Below are 24,114 nucleotides of genomic sequence, written 5' to 3'. Positions count from 1 at the left end.
ATTGTGCAACCTTGCATTCTTACGAAGACTTACAGCGAAGCGCATTATTAAGTCTGTACTCCAGAAGCTTTAATAAGTCTAGTGCCCTGGGAAGATGAAACATTAAGTTTTAATTCACTCATGTGTTCTGAGTCTCTGACAACTGGTGGCAGCTGACCTGCGCTGATGGTATGAGCTACACCTGTCTCATATATGCCCATCAACTACCCAACGGCTGTATTGTTTCCCTACCAATATACGCCAATTGACAACTGAACATCTATATAATTGGTGAAGATAAATTAACTGCCAGCAGACTATTTTTCATGGACCTGAGAGGTCCATTTTCTCTTCAAACATGTTGCATGGCAGCTTGACGTTTGTCTAAAAGTTCCCCTTACGACAACTGCAATGTTAATGGCATAATGGTATGTTAGATTCTGAATCATTTACTTGTCATTTTATCAATGTCATTAGCAGTCGGGAAGTATCTTTGTGATGCACCTGTTTGTGTCACACTACCTGTAATATGGTTGCTGTGCAACACTTATTACAACGTAACACTGCTTACTCGTGTTTTATTTTAACTGTGAATAAGCTGAAGTCCACAGGAATTCCTTTTTCTTTTCAAACATGGCAAACTGGTAAATCAAGAGATTGCAACAACTTCACTTTACCCGAGGATACGGCTGTGGGATACTCTGTACACACCACTTCTCAATTATTGCTCCTGTATGATGTCTCTTGTGTGTAGAATCCTTTGTATTTGTGGTTGAACTATATAAAATATTTATGGGTAAACATTTAAATTGTCTTTTTCAACTCCTTCCACATTTAGCTGTTGGTACAGAATGTGCAATTTGAAGATGGGAAGATGATACCTGCCTCACAGTACTTTTGCACAGGAAGTAGTGCTGCTGTGGAGCTAACTGAGGAAGAGAAAAACTTTGCTGAACAAATCAAGGTAGCGTCTGTGATATTGATTAATAAATTAATACATTGTCATTATTTATATTATAATGTTTAAGAAAATAAAACTGTTTTCTCTTCTTGCAGTCAGTGTGGCAGAGTATTCTGACTAATGTCAGTCAGATTGAAGACTCTACTGATTTCTTCAAATCTGGAGCTGCCTCCATGGATGTAGTCAGGTAAAAACAAAAAAAAAAAAAACTAAAATACAATTATTGCATTGTTTCCGTAATTTATATGGTTGAATAGTAATATAGATATTCTACTTGCTTCACATGTGGTAGTTTATCACATTGTTCAGTTTGTTGTCGTTTTAAGGCTCGTAGAGGAGGTGAAACTGTGTGCAAGTACTTGCCAATTACAAAACGAGGACGTCTACATGAACACAACCTTCCAGGATTTTGTCCAGATGTGTGTCAGGAAGCTTCGAGGGGAGGGAAATGAAGAAGAACTGACCATTGAATATGTAACATTAATTTAACATTTTATACATGTTTTTGCAACAGGCAGAGGAAAACCACATGTGTTTTTCTGACTCTAGTATACAATGCTAGCAAAGTGTTTTTCTTCCATTTATTTCTCTTTCTCAGGTGGAGAAAAACATCAACAACATGACTGTTAAAATGCCATATCAACTTTTCATCAATGGGGAGTTTGTTGATGCTGAGGGAGCAAACGTTTACAAGACCATAAACCCAACAGATGGGACAGTAAATGAAAACACTTTTGTTATAAATGTTAATTGGACCTCAAGTTTTTATATTTTTTTTCCATGTAAAAATATTGTCCTGTAGTACACTAATTTGGGCGAGTTTGAGTTTGAATTTCTTTCGATAACCTTGAAAAATACCAAAACTAACATTGATTGTTATCAATCTATATACAAGATTCACATGTTTGTTTGGGGTACCACATGTATAATGTGTGTATGTCTGTTCTGCAGGCCATCTGTGATGTGTCCCTGGCGCAGAATAGTGATGTGGACAAAGCTGTTACTGCTGCTAAGGATGCGTTTGAAGAGGGAGAGTGGGGCAAAATGAACCCAAGAGATAGAGGCAGACTCCTTTACAAGTTAGTGCAATTTTTAGTGATTGCGTTTCAAATTTGTGTGACATCATCTTAATGTAGAGCATGCATTTTCTCCTTGTACTTGTGTTTGGTGTGGTACTGTTTTTTTTCTCCACATAACCAAAAAATGCTTCTTAGCTTCATTAAAGACTAAGGGGCCATGGGGGTGCATTAGGTTTTGAAGGACCTTGGATTTTTTTTGTTTTCGAGTATAAAGATAGACTAGTCAATGTTGATAAGTTGATGCCATTACTGGAATTTTTTTTTTTATCATTCTTGCAGTTGTCAACTTGCTCTTTGGGGCATCACTGCTGCCCACCGTCTGCATTACTCCTTTCTACAGATGTTGTAGATATGACACCTCATTTTGAGCTCTGTGCCCGCTGCAACGCTAAGCTAGGAAGGTTGAAATTGTCAGCACATTCACTGTGTATGTATGGAAAGTAAACCAAATGACCAATGATGTCAATACATTGTGCTGCAACAGAATCAGCTTTATTGACACAGTATATAACAACAGACAAGGAATTTGTCTCCAGCAGTTGGTGACACCCTAGTATGACATACATGTTGAGTACGAAGAACAACAGACAGTCAACAGTCATTGACAAGGAACTTTTTTTTTTTTTTAAGAACTCACAGTTGTGCCAAGTTGGAGTGTCTTCTACCATTCAGAGGAGTGACAGTCGCCATTAGAGCGATAGTCCATTGCAATGACATTTGTACAAAAGATGTCAAGACTTAAAGGAGTGTATGCTGTTTAAAGTGACGAGGCATGCAATATCTATTGTATCCATGGAGTCCTCGATCTACGAAAGAGAGCTCTTCCTACGCTGGCGACATAACCTGAATTTCTGTGTAAGTCAGATTTCACCGTTAGTCAAAACTTAGGTTAAAATACTTTGTATAAAAAACTAAAATACATTTAAAAAAAAAAGATGCTGTACTTACTATTACTGTGAGAAGATAATGGTGAAGAAGGAGGGGAGGTTGTGCTTAGCTATTGTTCAGGAAGCATGTGCAGGTAGCCCTTACTAGCGGTAAATTACCTTTCCGCTCTTTCAAAGTTTAGGAAAATACTCCATGTCTTTTCCCTTAATGAATATTAGGCTGATTTTACACCTACGTTGATTCTTATCCTCGATCCGTAACGTAAGTAATCTTTCCATCTCGGCAACAATTGAAGAACGTTGCTTGGTTTTAGTTTTTTTTTTTTCTCCTCAAAAAAAAGTTGCTTCATGACAGTATCCCTCATAGAGGCGAAATCCTTCACGTGCACTAAAATATGAGCTTTGTCCTTAGTAATGATCGCTACGGTCGACCGACTGAAGCCCAAGTCTTTGCCAATGTTCATCGGTGTTACTCCTTTCTTCTTTTTATGATGTTAAGCTTCGGTTCCATGGTTATTGCTTTTCTTTCGGCTGGACCAGCATTGCTAAAAAACCCAGTTTTCTTTTTGGGCTATAATGTGTAAACAGATGTTTTATGATCTTGCTATATACAAGAAGTACTATAGCTCATTCTGAGATTAACGGATTCACATGTGGCTTCTTTCTTTATTCCTCACCTGAGCACAAATGCATCAATCACCTCTGGTTACAGTGTTCATATGTCAAAAGACCTTCAAGATAAAAGCTGTGCTGATGACAGTGAGGACTTGTCTCTATAGCCTCTGATTGAGACTCGTCATCTTCATCTGTGAATTTTCTTGACAGTGTGTTGGCCATCGGGATCTCTTTGCCTGATCTGTGGGTAAGAGTAATACTGTATTTTTGTAATGCAAACATCATGAGCTGCAAGCACGGTGGAGCGAGAGCGATGGTTTTTTTGGAGAATGGTGTCCAGTGGTTTGTGATTGGATTCCATAGTCATGTTTCACCCGTAGAGATATTTTTGGAACCTCTTACACCCAAGCGGGACTGCATACAGTTCCTACTCAATTTGTGCGTAATTTTGTTCTGTGCTGTTGAGCATCTTAGCTGTATATGCTATTGGCCTGCCTTCCTGCATGATGGTTGCACCTAGGCCATGTTTTGATGCACCCACTTGTAGTATGACTTCTTTTTCAGGATCAAAATAGGCCAACACTGGCCCTGGCTTCTCTGTGATGATCGCCTTCATCTTCTGGAATGCATTTTCATGCGTTGTGTCCCACTTGAACTCTGTTTCTTGCCAAAGCAGTTCTCAGAGTGTTGCACACATGTCACCTAGATTGGGCGCAAATCTTGTCAGGTAGTTAACCATACCAAGCACTGTTTCAAGCTCTGCCTCATGAGTTGGTGGTGATGTGTCTGATGGCATTCACCTTGAGTGGGTCTGGTTTCAGACCGTCGGCTGTGAGCTTGTGGTCACAGTAACTCACCTCAGAAACACAGATGTGGGTTCAGGTGTATGCCTATCTCTCTGAGAGAGCATGATTCGGAGGTTGGTGTCGTGCTCCTGCTTTGTTTTTTTACAAACACGACAACGTCGTCCACAATGCACGCGAGTCCACTCAGGCCGTCATACGTCTCAGCCACCCTACTATAAAATTCGTCCTGGCCGGACATGATACCAAAGGAGAGCCTGAGGGAAACAATACCTTCCATGTATTGTGTTAAACGTTGTGAGTGTTGCTTAACTTGATTGGCCAATATCTTGCATGCAGGGTGCTGAAATACTTTGCCCCTGCTAACTTGGATGTCACATCCTCCAATAGGGGTAGGGGTCAGTGTGGCTTTGTTTAATGGTCTCGGATCTAGGCACACCCCAAGTTTGTGTGTCTTTGGTTTTTCACACACAACCAGGGCATTAACCCACTTGGTTGGCTCTGTCACCTTGCATATTATTCCGTCTCTTTCCATGTCTTTAGACACTCTTTAAGGGAAAATGGTACCCTTCGGGGTGGGCAAAACATCTGGTGCCACATTATGGTCAATTCTAAAACTGGACTCGGCTGGGAATGTGCCATTGCCTTTGAAAATATCTCAATATTCATCAAGGATGTGGTCGAACTTGATCTTCTTTTCCTTTCGGCTTGTACGTTCAGGGGTTGCCAAAGCGTGTCATCTTTTTCCATCTTGGCCTATCTCCTGCATCTTCTCTAACACCAATTGCCCTCATGTCTTCATTCACAACATCAATCAACCTTCTCTTTGTCTCTGGCAGCTCAATCCTCAGCAGCCTTCTACCAATATACTCACTCTCTCGCCTCTGGAGATGTTCAAACCATCAAAGTCTTCTCTCCCGAACCTTGTCTCCAAAACATCCAACTTTGGCTGTCCCTCAATGAGCTCATTTCGAATCCTATCCAACCTGCTCACTCCTAGCGAGAACCTCAACATCTTCATTTCTACCACCTCCATCTCTTCTTCCTGTCTCTTCAGTGCCACCATCTCTAATCCGTACATCATGGGCGGATTTACCACTGTTTTATAAATTTTGCCCTTCATCCTAGCAGAGACTCTTCTGTCACTCTTCCACACTCACTATCTCTTACCACATGGTTCTCTGCTCTACCTTTGTCCTTTTAATTTTCTTACCCACCACCAGAGTCATTATACTCACCACCATCTTATGTTGTTGACCTTCACTCTCCCCTACAACTACCTTAAAGTCAGTAACCTCCTTCAGATTACATCGTCTACACAAAACACAATCCACTGGCGAGCTTCTACTTCCGCTCTTGTCGGTCACTCTATGTTTCTCTCTCTTCTGTAAAAAAGTGCTCACGACTGCATTTCCATACTTTTTCCAAACTCTACCACCATCTGTCCCTCCATGTTCCTTTTCTGGATGCTGTACTTATCCGTCACTTCTTCGTCGAACATTGTCCATTACAATCAAGAGCAATCACAACTCTCTATCTGGGATGCTCAGAAGTACTTTATCTAGTTCCTTCATAAATTTCACTTTCAACTCTAGGTCACATCCTATCTGTGGGTCATAGCATTATCACATTATACATAACGCCCTCAAGTTCAAGTTTGAGGCTTATCACTCAATCTGATACTCTTTTCTCCTTCAAGACAATCTTAGCCAGCTCTTCCTTTAAAATAATGCCTACTCCATTACTCTACCGATCTATCCATCCAACCATTTTCTTTTTCTGCTTATGGTCACGAGGGTTGTGGGAAGTTGCTGGAGCCTATCCCAGCCGTCAATGGGCAGGAGGCAGGGGACACCCTGAACTGGTTCCCAGCCAATCGCAGGGCACATGGAGATAGACAACAGTCGCACTCACAATCACACCTTGGGGTAATTTAGAGTGTCCAATTAATGTTGCATGTTTTTGAGATATGGGAGGAAACCGAAGTGCCTGGAGAAAACCCATGCAGGCACAGGGAGAACATGCAAACTCCACACAGGCGGGGCCGGGATCGAACCCGGGTCCTCAGAACTTTGAGGCCGATGCTTTTACCAGCTGATCCACCGTGCTGCCTCTTCCCATCTACTCCATGGTAAAATAATTTAAACCCTGTTCCTAAACATCTAGCCTTACGACCTTTGCACCTGCTCTCTTGGATGCACAATATATCAACCTTTCTCCTATTCATCATGTCAACCAACTCTTGAGCTTTTCTTCTCATAGTCCCAAATTTCAAAGTCATTACACTCAGTTGTAGGGCTCTGTGCATTCCTCTTCTTCTGCCAATGAATCTGCTTTCCTCCTCTTCTTTGTCTTCGACGCGTAGTTGCTGAGTTTCCACCTACGCCCTGCAGGTTAACGGTGCCGGGGGTGGGCATTGTTAACCTAGGCCACAATCGAGCCGGTATGGTATTCTTTAGATGAATGCTCATATTTGTTTGGCACGGTTTTACACCGGATACCCTTCCTGACGCAGCCCTCTGCTTTTGGGACCAGCCTACAGATTGCACTGGCTTGTGCCTCCACAGTGCTGCATTGTGGTCTGACTGGATGCTCTTTACTTTTTCACAGTTGACCATATACACCACTTTGATGAGGCGCAGGGCTTTGCAAGATTTGAAGCCAAGGATTGGCACACTTTTGCACTTCACTATTTACAGTGAAGAAAAGAAGTATTTGAACACCCTGCTATATTGCAAGTTCTCCCACAAGAAATCATGGAGGGGTATGAAATTTTCATCGTAGATGCATGTCCACTGTGAGAGAGATAATCTAAAAAGAAAAATCCAGAAATCACAATGTCCAGTTTTTTTACGATTTATTTGTGTGATACAGCTGCAAATAAGTATTTGAACACCTGAGAAAAGACTCCTGAGACACCGGACGGTGGACCAGAATGTCCTCGAAGTCGTCCTAAAGTCGTTCTCCATGGCCTCACTGAACTCCTGCCATGCCCGGATTTTTGCCTCAGCGACCACCGACGCTACATTCTGTTTCGCCAGCCGGTACCTATTTGCCTCGGGAGTCCCACAGGCCAGAAATGCCCAATAGTTAATAATTTCTTCAACTTTACAGCATCCCTCACTGTTGGTGTCCACCAAGGTGTTCGTGGGTTGCCACCATGACAGGCCCCGACCATCTTATAGCCACAGCTCCAGTCGGCCACCGAAGCGATGGAGGTGCAGAACATCGTCCACTTGGACTTAATGTACCATGCCTCCTCCGGGACGTGAGTAAAGTTCTTTCAGACGTGGGAGTTGAAATTCCTTCTGACAGTGGAATCTGCCAGCCGTTCCCAGCAGACCCTCACAATACGTTTGGGCCTGCCATGTCGGGCTGCCATCATCCCCTACCATCGGAGCCAACTCACCACCAGGTGGTGATCAGTTGACAGCTCCGCCCGTCTTCACCCGAGTGTCCAAGACATGAGGTTGCAAGTCCGATTGACACGATCACAAAGTTAATCAAGCTGTGACCTCGGGTGTCCTGGTGCCAGGTGGACACGTGAACACCCTTATGCCTGAACATTGTGTTCGTTATGGACAATCCAGTCCAGTAACAGAACACCACTCGAGTTCTGATCGGGGGGGCTTCTTCCCAATCCTGCCCTTCCAGGTCTCACTGTCATTGCCCACGTGGGGATTGACAGCAGAATGAGGAGTCGCCAGAGGGGGCGCTCTCCAGCACTCCCTCTAAGGACTCCATAAAGCGTGGATACTCTGAACTGCTGTTTGGTGCATAAGCACAAATAACAGTCAGGACCCATCCCCCTACCTGCAGGCATAGGGAGGCTACCCTCTCATCCACCGGGGTAAACCCCAACGTACCTGGTTGGCGTCCAACCCCGTGGGCAACTCCAGAGTGGAATAGAGTCTAACCCAGGGGTGTCCGGATCCGGCCCGTCTGGTGGTTTGGTACGGCCCGGGGAAGAAAGCTGCATTGTATAAAAAAAATATGAATTTTCTTTAAAATTTGTAGTTCTTGTATTATCCGCTAGGGGGCGCAGCGTTTTAGTACGTGCAGACAACATGAAAGCAACACTGCGGCGGAACTAGGACCACCTTGACCTGGTAAAATTGAACGTCTCTACAGCGTCTATTGGCGACAATTGCATTATCTACTTTTCCGTTTGCCTCGCACCCTCATCAGCAAAATGTCTTTGTCAAAAAGGAGAAAAGTAGACACAGAGTGTCTGACTTTTCAAGAAAAATGGACATGTTCTTATATGTTCACGGAGGTGAATGGGAAACCCGTGTGCCTGGTGTGCCAGCAGCAAGTTTCGGTGCTTAAAGAATACAATATTCGGGGGCATTACGAAACTCAGCATGGTGAAAAATACAACAGTTTGCATGGAGAATTGAGAAAACAGAAGGTAAATGAAATGATGGCGCGTCTGAAGAAACAGCAATCTGTTTTCACCCGGAGCCGAGAAGCCAGTGATGCTGCGGTGAAAGCCAGCTACCTAATTGCGGGCCAAAAGCAATGGCATCAAAGCCGTACAGTGATGGAGAGTTCATCAAAAACTGCTTGCTGACGGCTGCTGAAATTGTGTGTCCTGAGAAGCGACATGCTTTCGCCAATATAAGCTTGACAAGAAATACCGTGGCAGACAGGATTTCGGAACTCTCTGCAGATTTGGACCACCAACTAAAACGCAAAGTGGGGTCATTTGTGGCATTTTCTGTTGCGATTGATGAGAGTACTGATATCACGGACGTCGCTCAACTGGCCATATTCATTCGTGGAGTTGACAAGACTTTGAATGTCACAGAGGAGTTTCTCGAGCTGGTGCCGATGATCGACACCACAACAGCTGAGGACATTTTCAGCTCTGTCGTTGGAGCGCTGGACAGAGTCGGAGCGGAGTGGTCACGCGCCGTAAGCCTGGCTACTGATGGTGCGCCGTCAATGATGGGTAAAAAGGCAGGTGTTGTGACAAAGTTCAGAGATAAAGTACAAGCCGCAAATGGGGGAGGTAATTTTTGGACATTTCATTGCATTTTGCATCAGGAGGCATTATGCAGCAAATCGCTAAGACTGGATCACGTCATGGAGGTGGTTGTCTGAACTGTTAGTTTCATCCGAGCCAGAGGTCTCAATCATCGTCAATTTGACAGCTTTCTCAGTGACCGTAACATTATCCACGGTGTGCCTTATCACACAAACGTACGATGGTTAAGCAGAGGTGCTGTGCTAAAGCGCTTCTTTTATTTACGTGATGAAATCGGACAATTCATGGAGAAAAAAGGTAAACCTGTTAAGGAATTACAGTGCCATCTGTGGCTGCAGGACCTTGCGTTTATGGTTGACATCACTGAGCACTTGAATATTCTTAACAGAATGTTGCAGGGAGGCAAAAAAAATCGTAACACGGTATTATGACAGCATACGTGCATTCAAGTTAAAGCTCGGGTTATGGGAGACGCAGGTGGCAAGCGGTGACCCTGCTCATTTTCCCTGTTTAAAAAATATGTGCGCAGCAAGCGTTAATTCTGACGTGGAACGGTACAAAGAGAAGATTTCAGGGCTGTTGATGGAGTTTGAGAAAAGATTTCAGGTTTTTAGCTAACTCGAAACAGATTTTGCAGTTTTTCGCTCACCATTCACAGTCAAAGCTTCTGATTTGCCCGTTGCCATGCAACTTGAAATCATTGATTTGCAGTGTGATGTAGAACTGAGGGACAGATTTGCCTCTGTAAGCTTGGACACATTTTACAAGTACCTCCTACCAGGCTATCCCGCATTGACAGCACTAGCTGCTAAAACATTGTCCATGTTTGGGGCAACCTACCTTTGTGAGCAAGTTTTCTCACTAATGAACATTAATAAAACAAACCTGCGCTCAAAGCTCACACATAAGCATTTGAATGAGATTCTGAAATTGGCTGCTTCTCAGGACATGATGCCTCATATTGATGCACTTGTGCAGGATAAACGATGTCAAGTTTCAAGGGCAAATTCCAAGCAAGACGAATAATTGCTGTGAAAGTTATTCATTTGTTCAAATTGCTTTCCAGATGTTGAAAAACAGTGTTTTTAAGTTCCACAAGGCTGGTACTAAATGTTTTTGGAACATTGTTACTATTTCTGTGATCAGTTTTATGTACAACACACTTAAATATATGTTTAACTGTGTAAAAGTGTTGTTAAAATTGCACATACTTTATTTATGTTCTTATGTTATTCTCTTGTTCATAATATATTGTTCATAATGTAAAAGGAAAATTCCGTTAATAAACATTTTGAGAATTTATTCATTCTTTGCACTAATTATTAGTATTGGTGACTAATACAAAGGAAAAAAGTGGGCTTATTGTTAGTTCTATGTAATTTTGCAATGAGTTTACTGGTCCGGCTCGCTTGATCTCAAATTAAGCTGTATTCGGCCCGCAGACCAAAGGGAGTTTGACACTCCTGGTCTAACCCCTCTCAAGAGGAGTGGTACCAGAGCCCAAGTGGTGCGTAGAGGGGAGTCCGACTATATCTAGTCGGAACTTCTCGAGAGGTCTCAAGAGGTGACATTCCATGTCCCTAGCGGTATTTTCTGTAGCCGGGGTTCGGATCGCCTTTGGCCACCACCCAACTCACTTCACACCCGACCCCTATGGTTCCTCTCACAGGTGGTAAGGCCATGGGAAGGGGGACCCATATTACCCTTTTGGGCTGTGCCTGGCCAAGCCCCGCGGATGCAGGCGCGTCCACTAGGCGCTCGGCTTCGAGCCCCACCTCTAGGCTAGGCCTGGCTCCAGAGGAGGGCCATGGGTGACCCTACCAGGGGCATGAAGCCCCAGACAATTTAGCTCCTCGGATCATCGTGACATACAAACCCCTCCACCACGATTAGGTAATGGCTCGAGGAGAGGTCAAATTACAGACAATTACAATAAGGTTATTCAGCATACAGTAATACATGTTTAACATTTGGAACAAATTACTTTTTTCCATTTAGAACAAATATCTTTTTGCATAAATTATGTTACAAACAAAATAAAATATATTATTCCACTATGTGAACTTTAACTGTGTCTCTCATATTTACTGTCCATCTGGGTTCCTCCTGTCCTGTTTCCTGTCACTACGCTCTCATCTGTCAGGTGCATATTTCAGGCATGACGTGACCGCACTTCACATCACTCAGGGTCCCCTCGTGGTTTCTCAAGACACATTCTGAATTCAAAATTAAGAGACTTGGTTATTATCATGTGAGGCAAACAATATAAATATCAGTTCGGAATCTATCAAACTTTCAATTGTATTAATAAATGCAATATCATTTGAAAGTTAAAATAAGTACAAAATCTTCACCTGATTCTCAAGTGTATATTACTGGTAAAAAAAAAAAACATTCTGTACAAAATATATAATATTTAATTACGTTTTTAGGATCCGTTTGGCATTTTCCTTGAGGGTTACCCCTCCAACTTTCAACATCTGGAATTTCAGCAAATCAAAGAGGATGGAAAAATTAGGAATTTGTTTGTTGTTAAAATTAAACACTACTACTTTTTACATACCTAATCATACCAGTTCTGCAGAAACAGAAGGGTCTTCCGTCACCTTCTCTTCAAGGACAATGAAGTCGGCCAGAGATTTTATCTGTGCATCGTTCGATGTCCTCTTCTGGTCTTGGTGGTCTTGATGCCTGACGGTGTCCCTTATCTCAGTAAGCAGCATCAGCACTTTTTTTTTGAACCCTGAACAACAACACATGCACAATGCAAAAGCACAAATATAACAATAATTAAGTAAATTCATAGACATTTGGCTTACTTGGTTCTTACATGGGCCAACTCTCTTTGGAGGAATGGGAGAGGCTCATATTTGGTGGTGGATGGCTCGAGGTTGAAGGTAGATATCTTGGTTTTGAATGTCGTAGGGTTCTTCATGGTGACGGTGAACCACCTGTTCCACTGCCTAAAACAGTATGAATTAAACAGAATATCATAGTAGCCATGTTTTTATTGTGCTTTTTGGGCCAGATTTCTTCTTAAAAAGTCCTTTAAACAAAACATACATTTACTTTGATGGTCTTGCAGGGCAATTACAGGCCTGGCATCACTTTCCGAATCCTCCACTTCAGGTTTTCTGGAGGCTTTTCGAGCTGTAAAGAAAATAAACCATCACCTGCAATATCACATCACTGACAAGTCGATAGCTATAGTCATGACATGACTGTTGATATGCATGCAGTGAGAAATTTAAATGAGACATGCAATTATGATTTCACCATGCACAATTGGGAAAAATAACTTACTGGTCACTTTACACTATACCCGTCTTATTCTGCCCCAAGGAAGTTGAGGTGGTACCATAACCACTTTGTGTTAGCTGAAAAAAGAACAGTTATTTTTGATTAATTATAAATGTCATCGGCACAGCCGGCACCCTTAATTAGACATAATATATATTGTCAATGATGGAGGCCAATGTTTCAGGATATTTAATATATTTGATATTTGAGTAGCAAGATTCCATTTACTGAAATTGTGTACCACTGTCAAGATGAAGATATTTTTTTCTTCAGAGGATTTGCCAAGGTGGCTTTGCCTGCCAAATAGGTCAATATACTAATGTAACTTCCGAATTTTTTATTACATATGTTCTAGTTCAGTTCCCTGCCTTCTGCCCATTTACAGCTGGGATAGGCTCCACCACTCCTGCAACCCTTGTGAGCATAAGCGGCTAAGAAAATGGATGGATCGAATTAAAAAAAACTATCAATGGAAAGAGCTTTGAAAACCCCTTAAAGTCTTGCTTAAATTATCTCAATAGCTCAAATAACATAAAGGTTATGACCATTTAAAGATTGGGAATATGGGCTAATTATGGTATTGGCAAAACAATAGAAAAAAAGTTGACCTTCCTGGTTAATTAGGATCTTCAAAATGTCGTGACTTTTTTGTTTCTCTACGAATTTTCATGAAATTTAAGTGATGATACCTTGACTATTACCGTTTGCATTTATTTTCATTACAATTGCATAAAATTGCATATAAAGCCACAAATCCGAAAATTTTGCGAGCATTAAAAACGGTCTGAGCGGTCATATCACCTTCATATTTTTCTTCTGCATCTGTAAGTACAAATAAAACGTAAATGAAGTACTTTGGAAAAAATATATACTTACCGACAGGTTTTGATTGAGGTTTTAAACAGAGAAATGTTTTGAATAAAAAGTACTACGGGTTGTCGCCTACAGTTATGGTTGCGCCATGAGGCCAACTCACCGCCACCAGGTGGCAGGTGAAACACGCAAATCTATCCCCATAGAGAACAGTTGAAAATGTTAATGTGGGTCCCTCTGAAAACGTCAATACTCGAACTTGAAAAAAAACATTTCAGCTGTTTGTTTTTGTTGGTTATGTTTGTACTCAAGATGTAATGGGGGAAAATCCAGTTGATTGAGTGGTTTTCACAACCTGCATCTTTAAAAGAATAATGGTTGAAATCTGGATTTGGACAGATGACTTCTGCTTGGTCTGTTGTTGCTTGATAGTGATTGAAGGTTTGTGAACGTAGTCCCCTCTTCAACATATTGACAGTTGGTTTCCGATTTTTCAAGATGTAGCCTTTTTAATAGTGGCTTGTCTTACATGACTTGCCCTATTTTGAAATCTCCAGTCATGACAGTCTTTATACATTGTAACAAGTACTTGATGCATTTTATTATGTGACTTCAGCATGTGTATTAAATCTATTGCTTGAAAATTGTTCTCCAAAATTTATTTTCTTTAGAAATTCTAGAGATTTGAGATTAAGCACTGTGCCACTTTCTGTTCTTCAAACCTTTCTATAGAATTCTATAGAAAATCACAACCAAAGTTCTATAGAACAAGTTGTTCTGTACAAATTCGATAGAATTCTATGGATTTCTTTAGAAATTCTATTGAATATTTATAGCTAGGAAGACTATCGTGGACTACTGCAGAGGATGTCACTTCTGGAATCGAAAATCTACCGTCTTGAAATCTATGTAGATGTACTTAGCTCAACAATGAGGATAGATGTCGATTGCTGAAACAATAATGGATCCTCCAACAGTTCTCCCTGGATTTTACTGGGACCAGAGCCCAAAGATATGGGACATATAAAAAGGAAGACACAATAACACCAGCAGATTACCAAGGGATTTGGCTGGACTGCGTTGCGGGTTGCCTCAACCCCAAGTGAGCGCCCATCGACGGTCATTACAGCAAAGTGTCAGAAAAAAGAACATGAGTCAATGCAAAACATTGACATCAGACTTACAAATAGATTTGAGCCACTTTTATGAGACCCTAGCAAAGAATGCTCATCCCCCACCAACACTAAAAGGTATCAAATTAAAAAAAAAAAAATGGGGACAGTTACGTTAATAAGTTGGTGATTGAGCCGTCAAGAATGTGACACGGTTTTGCAGTGAAAAGAACACCAAAGTACTATGTTTTACTCATGTTACAGTGTCTATCTCTCAAAAACATCCTGCAGTTCACTGAACAGCACCCAACTGCGACATCTATCATGATACACACAGGGGCCCTGATGTTCTCAAGCACCAATAAGAGGTACTGAAGCGAGAGTTCATTGATCTCCTAACAAAAGTGCAAGGTTTGGAAGATGACGTTTTTCGAAGGGAACCACTCCCACTTGTATTTGGAGACGAACGTTTCTTGAGGTTCCGTCAGTTCAATGTGGTTAAGCTAAGTGTGTACTACACTATCTGTGTTTCATTTACAATTTCTGTATTTTTTGTGGGCATAGACATATTTATAAAGCAGACGGTTTCTGGCTAAATACACAAGGAGTTAAGTTATTGACTGCCAACATTTTTTGCTGTGTACTTCATTATTCTTGTTTTTTTTCTTTCGGATTGTCCCATTAAGGATCGCCACAGTGTGTCATCTTTTTCCATCTAAGCCTATCTCGTGTATCCTCCTCTCTAACACCCACTGTCCTCGTGTCGTCCCTCACAACATACATTCTTTGGTCTTCCTCTCACTCTTTTGCCTGGCAGCACCATCCTCGGCACCCTTCTACCAACATGCTCACTTTCTCACCTCTGAACATGTCCAAACCATCAAAGTCTGTCTCTAACCTCCGCCCCACATACTCATGCACATATATTCTGTTTGACTTCGGCTAATCTTCATTCCTCTCCTTTCCAGTGCCTACCTCCATCTTTCTCACTGTTCCTCCGCCTGTTCCCTGCTTTCACTGCAGATCATAATATCTCCGAACATCATGGTCCAAGGGGAATCCAGTCTAACCTCGTCTGTCAGCCTATCCAATACTACTCCAAACAGGAAGGGCATCAATGCGGAACCTTGATGCAGTCGCATCTCCACCTTAAATTCTTCTGACACACCAACGGCACATCTCACTGCTGTTCTGCTGCCCTCATACATGTCCTGTACTATTCTAACATATTTCTCCGCCACACCAGACTTGCGTATGCAAGTTCCTCTCTTGGTACTCTGTCATAGCCTTTCTCTAGGTCTACAAAGACACAATTGTAGCTCCTTCTGACCTTCTCTGTATTTTTCCACGAGCATCCTCAGGGCAAATAATGCATCTATGGTACTCTTTCTAGACATGAAACCATACTGTTGCTCGCAGAGACTCACTCTGTCCTGAGTCTCACCTTCAGTAGTCTTTCCCATAACTTCATTGTGTGGACCATCATCTTTATTCGTCTGTGGTTTCCACAGTTCTGAACATCGCCTTTGTTCTTAAAAATGGGGACTAGTAAACATTTCCTCCATTCTTCTGGCATCTTCTCTCCTGCTAGTATTCTATTGAATAAGTTGGTCAAAAACTCCACAGCCACCTCACCAAATTGCTTCCCGACCTCCACTGGTATGTCATCGGGACCAAGTATCTTTCCATTTTTCATTCTGTTCAGTGCCTTTCTAACTTCTCCCTGACTAATCAATGCCACTTCCCGGTCATTCACGCTTGCCTCTTCTACTCTACCTTTTCTCCCATTTCCTTCATTCATTAACTTCTCAAAGTACTCTTTCCATCTACTTAGGACACTACTGGCACCAGTCAACATATTTCCATCGCTATCCTTTATCACCTTTACATGCTACACATCCTTCACATCTCTATCCCTCTATCTGGCCAACCTGTAGAGCTCCTGTTCTCCTTCTTTCATATCGAACCTGGAGTCATATGCCTCTTGTTTAGCCTTCGCCACCTCTACCTTTCCCCTACGGCGGATCTCAGTGTATTCCTTAGGCCTCTCCTCAGTCCTCTCCGTGTCCCACTTCTTCTTCACTAATCTCTTACCTTAAATGACTTCTTGATTTTGGCGTTCCACCACTAAGTCTCCTTCTCCCCTTTCCTACCAGAGACACCCCAAGTACTCTCCTGTGTGGGTCTCTGAATACCTTGGCAGTAGTATTCCAGTCTTTTGGGAGCTCTTCCTATCCATCTAGAGCCTGCCTCACCTCTTTCCAGAAGGCCACACAACATTCTTCCTTTCTCAACTTCCACCACCTGATTCTCTGCTCTACCTTTGTCTTAGTCTTCCTACCCAGTACCAGAGTCATCCTACACACCACCATCCTATGGTGTCGAGCTACAGTCTCCCCCACCACAACCTTAAAGTAGGTAACCTCCTTCAGATTACACTGCACAAAATATAATCCACCTGCGTGGTTCTACCTCCACTCGTGTAGGTCACTCTATGTTCCACTCTCTTCTGGAAATAAGTATTCACCACATCCAATTCCATCCTTTCTGCTAAGTCCACCACCATCCCCCCCTCAAAGGTCCTTTGCTGAATGCCGTACTTACCCATCAATTCTTCATCGCCCCTATTTCCTTCGCCAACATGTCCATTGAAATCTACACCAATCACAACTCTCTCTCTCTCTCTCTCTCTCTCTCTCTCTATCTCTCTCTCTCTCTCTCTCTCTCTCTCTCTCTCTCGCTCTCTCTCTGGGATGCTCAGAAGTACTTCATATGTTTTGCCGTGTATGTCATTCATCGAAAATGTTTACAAAAACCAAGGACGAAAGGATGCAGTTATTCCCAAACAATCAGAGGAACCAAGAGAGAATGCGAGACATGGTGCAGATGGACTCATTTGGGTCATGCAAACAATCAGAGGAGCAAATGACAAATGGAATGTGCCAGGTCTTTGAATCGCCCACAACTCTTGCTGCCCCATTGGAACCATCCTTACCTCAGAATTTCCCCCCTATGACATAGACAACCAAACAATTTGCAGTAGATGTTGGTTTCCCCTCTCCAGGTCTGAATGCAATGTTCAGTTTGATGGATAGATTGAAGACTATTGTCAACGTTGGAGTACAGCCCGTTCCACGCCAAAATCCCTCGCCTGACACCCACGTCCACTAAAATGCGAAAGGCCCCTCCTCCAACCATGAAGAGTCTCATCATGTAATCTGACTGATATTTGCCGGGTCTTTTCCAGAATAACTCAGATCCCTATGGAGATCAAGCATTTTTCATCCCTGTAAATACAAAGAACAGAAAATTGGTCAAAGAGATAAAAATCTGAACTACTAAGTTAGTGAGGGTAAAATGTGAATGCATCAAACCATTGTCTCCAGTCATCTCTGCGAGACTAGGTGTTTTTAATATGAGGTCACTAAGTAACAAGTCAATGTTGATTAATCTCATCATTACAGTCTATGATCTGGATTTTTTTATTAAATGAAACGTGGTTAACAGAAAGTAGGTATAACAGCATTTGAAATGACGCAACACCCGCAAATTTCAATTTTATGAACAAGTGTCAAACAGGAAAAAAGGGTGGTGGTATTGCTGTTTTTTCCAAATTATTTCAATATAAAGAAATTATCCTGGGTGCTTTTAGCTCTTTTGAATATCTGTGTTTTTTAGTTAAAGACCCAACGGTTGTTGTTTTAATCATTGATATACCTCTAAGATACAATAGAAAATTTATGGAGGATTTTTCAGAACTGCTGTCTATTATATGTACAGTAAACTATTTTGTCATAACATGGGGCTTTAACATTCATGTTAACAATAAAAACAAGACATCCAAAGAACCTTCTGCCATACCAGACATATTTGACCTCTCAACATATTAAGACGCAAACTCACTCAAGGTCACATCTTAGACCGGCTCATCGCTAAGGAAGTTGAAATTCTATTGATTGATATGATATGGCTATTTCTGACCATTTTTGTGTATTTTGTGAATTACACATTCTTCCAAAAGCTCAGACAACCTCAATCTCTAATAGGTACATAAATGAGACCACTGCCACTAAATGGAGACTAGCTGTGCCACAAACTCTGAATGCTGAGAAAATTAAACTTTTGGACAATTTCAACTCAAAAATCTCAAATGCCTTGAATGCTGTCGCTCCTGTTAAAACTAAGACCATCCTGAGGCGGCCTAAAACACCGTGCAGGAGCACAATGATGGTCAGCAGTTCTAAATCAAAGTGTAGGAAAGCAGAACACAAGTGGAGAAAAACTAAACTCCAAATTGACCATGACCTCTAAAGACAGTTTCTTTGTAATTTTAAGCAAGAGTCCATCAGTGCTAGACAGCAACACTTTTCTGAGGTCATCAGTAAGAACGTCAACAATACTCGCACTTTGTTTACTGTGGTTGACAAAGTGAAGCCACCCAGGTAAATTAATAAGTAAAATAAAATAAAATAAATAAATGTATTACCTTGTCAGAATTTGTACAGTTGACCAAAATACTGCAGCGAAAACCTTTCAGCAGCCGAAACCATCAATGAGCTGCCTCGACTCAAAATCATCTGACTTTGTTAAAACTATTGTGAAGTCAGTGCTCTGTGATTTGCTGCAAAGAATCAATTGCTCACTTCAATCTGGCGAGTTTCCTAAAGCTCTTTAAGTAGCTGCTGTCAAGTCTCTTCTAAAAAACAGAGCACTTAACCATTTCATATTAGCAAGCTATACAGCCACTTCAAACCTCACTTTCAAAGCCAAGATTTTTATTCAATTCAGCAATTTCTTGAATTTAAATTTACTTTTTGACAAATTTCAATTAGGTTTCGAAACTCATAGTACAGAATCTGCTCTGATCAAAGGGCTAAATGGTATATGGTTGAACACTGACTCAGGAAAGTTCTCAATTTTGGTCTTGTTGGATCTCAGTGCAGCTTTTGATACGGTAGATCATAATATACTGTTGAACAGACTGGAAACTTGGGTTGGACTAAATGGAACGGTCCGTAAATGGTTCCGGTCTTACGTGGAGGTAAGGAACTACTTTGTAACCATTGGAAGTGCTCAACCTCAGCAAATGGCAATCACCTATGTACCGGTGTTGGCAGATGATTATTTTTATACTCACAAGACTTTTCACTCTCCCGGCAATTCCAAGTTTCTTCTGGTAAGACGACTTGTTGTCGGTGGGTGATAAGGCAGGTTAAAATTCTTCTGACAACCAGTCACATTTTCAGTCTAAACCCAACTGTTCTAGTGACTTGTGTGACTCTGATCCTGTCTGTGCTTAGACCTAACCCTAAGATGAAGTACAAAAATTAGTCCACTGGTTCCCCAAACGCTTTTGTATCAATCGTACCGAATCCTTTGTTTCCAGGTGGTTCTGAGGAGAGTTTTTATTTTATTTTTTTACAAACTTAGATTCTGAAATTCCGAAAGAGTATTTGCCTTTCATTCACACGCATTCGGTTTCCTTTATGGGAGATCATTCTACCCCATGGCCCATTAGTTTTCTAAGGGACACTGGAGCTCTTCAATCTCTGATTTTCAAGGATTTTTTTGCCTTTTTCTGCAGAGTCTTCAGCTAACTCAGATGTTATTCTTCAGGGTATAAGTGGCAGTTCTCTTGCACCTTTACATTTTGTGAATTTGACTTCAGATCTGATTCCTGACATCGTCAAAGTTGGTGTTCTTGACTCTCTTCCAATTCCAGGTGTTGATTTATTGATTGTCAACGATCTTATGGGAGCTCAAGGTGGTCCTGATCCTAATGTCACTGTTTTCCGAAGTGTTCAGTCAGTACAGAGAAGTTGGAGTGTGACTTTCCGGGTATTTTTCAGTCTTGTGCAGTGACTCGTTCAAAGCCGAAAGACATTTCTTCCAAAGACTTTGCCAAATTATGCCATTTATGATTCGTCAAGTACAATTATGGTTCATTCTTTTGACGCTGAGGCTGATGACTTATCTTCAATGGGGAGTAACCCTTCATGTCACACTGATAAGTCTGACAATTTGTTGGGTGGTGATCAACTTTTGTCAAGAAAGCAACTTATTAGTGGATAGAATGACGATTCCAAGTTTCAGAAGTTGGCAAGTAATGCAGTTTCATTTGAGGAGGCTCGTAAGCAGCCATATTATTACTTTAAGGATGGTGTTTTGATGAGGTAGTATAGGTCGCCAGACATTCCTGCGGAAGATGAATGTAAATTACATCTTCAAACTGTGGTTCTAAATCCTAATGGGACAAGCCAAAAGGAAAAGAAGAAGAAATTGTGGTTCTAAATGTTTTTCAAAATCATGTAATTTCATTGGGACATGAAAGTCCCATGGCAGGTCATTTGGGGGTAAACAAAACCTGTGAAAAAATTTTAGCATATTCCATTTGCCAAACGTTATCCAGTCTATCATGGCTTAAATTTTATGTCCATGGTGTTTCAACAAGCAATGTATCAGTTGGGCATACAACAGGTAAAGTCTATGCTTATCATCCAGCGTCGCAGGGAACACCAGATAGGTTTCATCAGACTTAGAAAGCTATGATCAAGACTTATTGTTTTGAGACAATGAATGATTGGTATGAGGGTGTGCATTGGTTGTTGTTTGCTGTCAGCAAATAAGTTCAGGAAAATTTCGGGCTCAGTCTCTTTGAGCTTGTTTTTAGTCACAATGTAAGCGGGCCACCAAAGCATCTGAAAGAGCAATGGCTCATTCGCAATCCAAAGATCAATCTTTTGGACAATATTTCTACTTTTCCAAACAGGCTTTCGAAAGCTTTGGAGTTGGCCAGACAAAACTTAACTTCTCAAGCCAAAATGAAACAATTTTGACAAAAAGTCAAAAGAAAGAAGTTTTATTCCTGGTGAAAAAGTGGTTAGTCTTGCTTCCCTTTCCTGACCAACCACTCTGAGCTAGATATCAGGGTCCATATCTGATCAACAAAAAGGTTAGCGACAGACTATATCATCCTAACTCCTGGTCATCATAAATACAAAAAGTTATGTCATGTGAACATGATTAAGAAATATGACACAGTAGAAACCAAACAAGTCAGTTGCTACACTCTCCCCAGTTACTTATTGGACTGTTGATGATGTTGTACATGTCAATAACAATGTTGATGATAATGTTAGAAGTGTGATGTTTGATGGTTTGCATGATAATGTTTCACCAAAATTGTGCAACTCTGATGTGTTCGCTTACCTGAGAAATTGACACATTTGTCTGCTGAACAGGAAGCTGAAATGTCACATTTGATTTTCGAGTTATCCCACTTATTTTCCGATCTGTCTGGGTGCACAGGTATTGTTAGTCATAATATAGATGTAGTTGATTCTGTACCTGTGAAGCAACACACCTATCAAATGAATCCTGCGAAAAGTGAAATTCTGCGGAAAGAAGTGAAGTACATGCTGGACAGCGAGATTATTGAACCCAGTGACAGGCTGTGTAGTTCACCTTGTGTTCTTGTCCCAAAAAGTGGTGGGAGTTGGCGCTGCTGCACTGACATGAAAACTGTCAATACACTCCTACCCTATTCCGAGAGAGGATGATTAGATTGATCACATTGGTCAAGCTAAGTATATGAGTAAGTTTGACCTTTTGAAGGCCTTCTGACAGGTGCTGCTCAATGATCCTACTAAGACGATTTCGGCATTCGCGACACTTGATGCAATCTCTCAAGACAAAGTTGTGCTGTTCGGCTTGAAGAACGCCCCAGCAACGTTCCCAAGGCTCGTCAACAACGTGACATCAGGTCTCGAAGGTGTCAAAGCCTAACATGGATAACATCATTTACGCCAGGAAATGGGACGATCACCTGAAAAGAATTCAGGAATTGTTCAATAATCTGTCAGCAGTGAAATTGACTGTCAATCTTGCGAAGTGTGAATTTGGAAAGTCACAAATTGTATTTTTAGTGCATATTGTAGGACAGGGTGTGGTATAACCAGATAGTGCTAAAGTTGAGGCTATTGTACATTTCCCGGTTTCACAGTGTAAGAGAGCACTCATGAGATTCCTGGGTATGCCAGGCTCATGTAGAAAATTTTCCCAAAATTTCTCTGATGTGGTATCTCCATTTCCTAACTTTTTCAGAAAAAAGGTGTCATTTCAGTGGGATAGCAGTTGTCAAGACGCATTTGAAAAGTCAAAGCCATACTCATGAATTCTCCAGTGTTGCAGACACCAAACTTTGAAAAGCATTTAAATTGCACTCACCGTTGCTCTGGATTGTTGAGCCCAAGTATTTGAAGTCAAGCAATTCAGCCATCATATAGGGTGGAGGAACAAACATGTCCTTTTTCTCAATGGCGGCAGTAATCAATCGCTGACACAATGATCGAACACAAGGAATACAACAACAAACACACAAAGTATAGAGAGCTGAAAAAACAGCAACGGAGATAAGAACCGAAGTTACCAAGGCCTCGTGCTGAAGACGCTAAGAGCATTATCCCATAAAGGAGGTGTCTACTCCTGAGTGGGAGTTCATCTCACTCGACAAAGACTGCAATTTCTGCAAAGTGATGGTGAGGGATCCCTCGGGGGCTGTGTTATTCGGAATAACTGTACAACATTGATCTACGAACATGAAACAAACACCTCCCTTCTTTGCGAGGATCATGTCCACCGCTATGTTGGTCTGGAGTGTCATCAAAGAGGTGGCAGCCAATTGTTCATGGACAGCCTCGAAGCTGTCCCTGGTGTAATTTGCCAGACGCTGTTGGTCGTCATGTAAATAATTAATGCGGTCAACGTTCTTATTGGGGGTGACTGGAAAAATGGCAGAAAGCAAGGGAAGGCTCTCAAATCTTGTAGCTATCTGATTAGTAAGTTTATATTCCTTCGGAACACCACGGGGTACACCTATGGCATCTATATAAACTGGAGAGTTAAAGAATGGGTGCTTTGGGTCATATATAGAACAGCAGTAACATGGTGTAATGGCCTGGTTTGTTACTTCGAGGAGACTCGCACGAGCATCTAGTGGAGCGACAAAGGTTGGATAAATAGCAGAAACCAGAGCGCATTGGCCTGTCCAACGAGAAGGGAGAACATTGAATAGGGTGACTCCACCACAGTACCACCACACGTTCGCCCGTCCGCGAGTCAAGGCTTCCGATCCATCAGACCTGTTGGTCACCTGAACAATCCGGCAGTGTTGTTGGGGAATCATTCCAACTTTCGCTTCATGTGGGACAGTGGACGAATTTTTAAAAAAGCAGGTAGAACTCAGGGACACTTTACCGGCATAGAAAACCGGCGCATCGGGAGTTGCCGGAGACAAGGGATGAATTGTATCCCACCCTTCACAAGGTTCTGGTGGAATGTCTTGAGACATGACTGGAAGAATACACGGCGCGTTTCCTGGCGCATCTAAGGGGAGGATATCAGGAACATAATGGGACCTGCTAACATACACACTAGGCAGACGGCTGCAGGGTACACTGCAATGGCTGCCGCTGCTCTCTCCATCCACGAAATGCTACCAATTGTTCTCACCCCTGACACTACCCCCGGGCGTCTGCTACAGATATTTGTTGAGTGAACTGAGCACGGACTCCCGC

At 41.9% G+C, this 24,114-nt stretch overlaps 1 protein-coding gene across 4 annotated transcripts in view; it reads left to right on the top strand.

Annotated features, from left to right (window-relative positions):
- The window catches only part of aldh1l1 (aldehyde dehydrogenase 1 family, member L1), a 108,835-nt gene that overhangs the window by 43,585 nt on the left and 41,136 nt on the right, over window positions 1-24,114 (top strand). For all 4 annotated transcript variants that reach the window (XR_009796759.1, XM_061831978.1, XM_061831977.1 and 1 more), the window contains 5 exons: window positions 818-943; window positions 1,036-1,127; window positions 1,267-1,414; window positions 1,539-1,658; window positions 1,892-2,019. Coding sequence is in view for 3 of the 4 variants with exons in the window: in XM_061831978.1 (XP_061687962.1) it covers window positions 818-943; window positions 1,036-1,127; window positions 1,267-1,414; window positions 1,539-1,658; window positions 1,892-2,019 (614 nt within the window). In the remaining variant the exon portion in view is untranslated. The remainder of the gene's footprint in view (window positions 1-817; window positions 944-1,035; window positions 1,128-1,266; window positions 1,415-1,538; window positions 1,659-1,891; window positions 2,020-24,114) is intronic.

The sequence above is a fragment of the Syngnathoides biaculeatus genome, chromosome 10, assembly GCF_019802595.1.
Source record: "Syngnathoides biaculeatus isolate LvHL_M chromosome 10, ASM1980259v1, whole genome shotgun sequence".
Lineage (NCBI taxonomy): Eukaryota > Metazoa > Chordata > Actinopteri > Syngnathiformes > Syngnathidae > Syngnathoides > Syngnathoides biaculeatus.
This window is presented reverse-complemented; position numbering and strand designations above follow the sequence as displayed.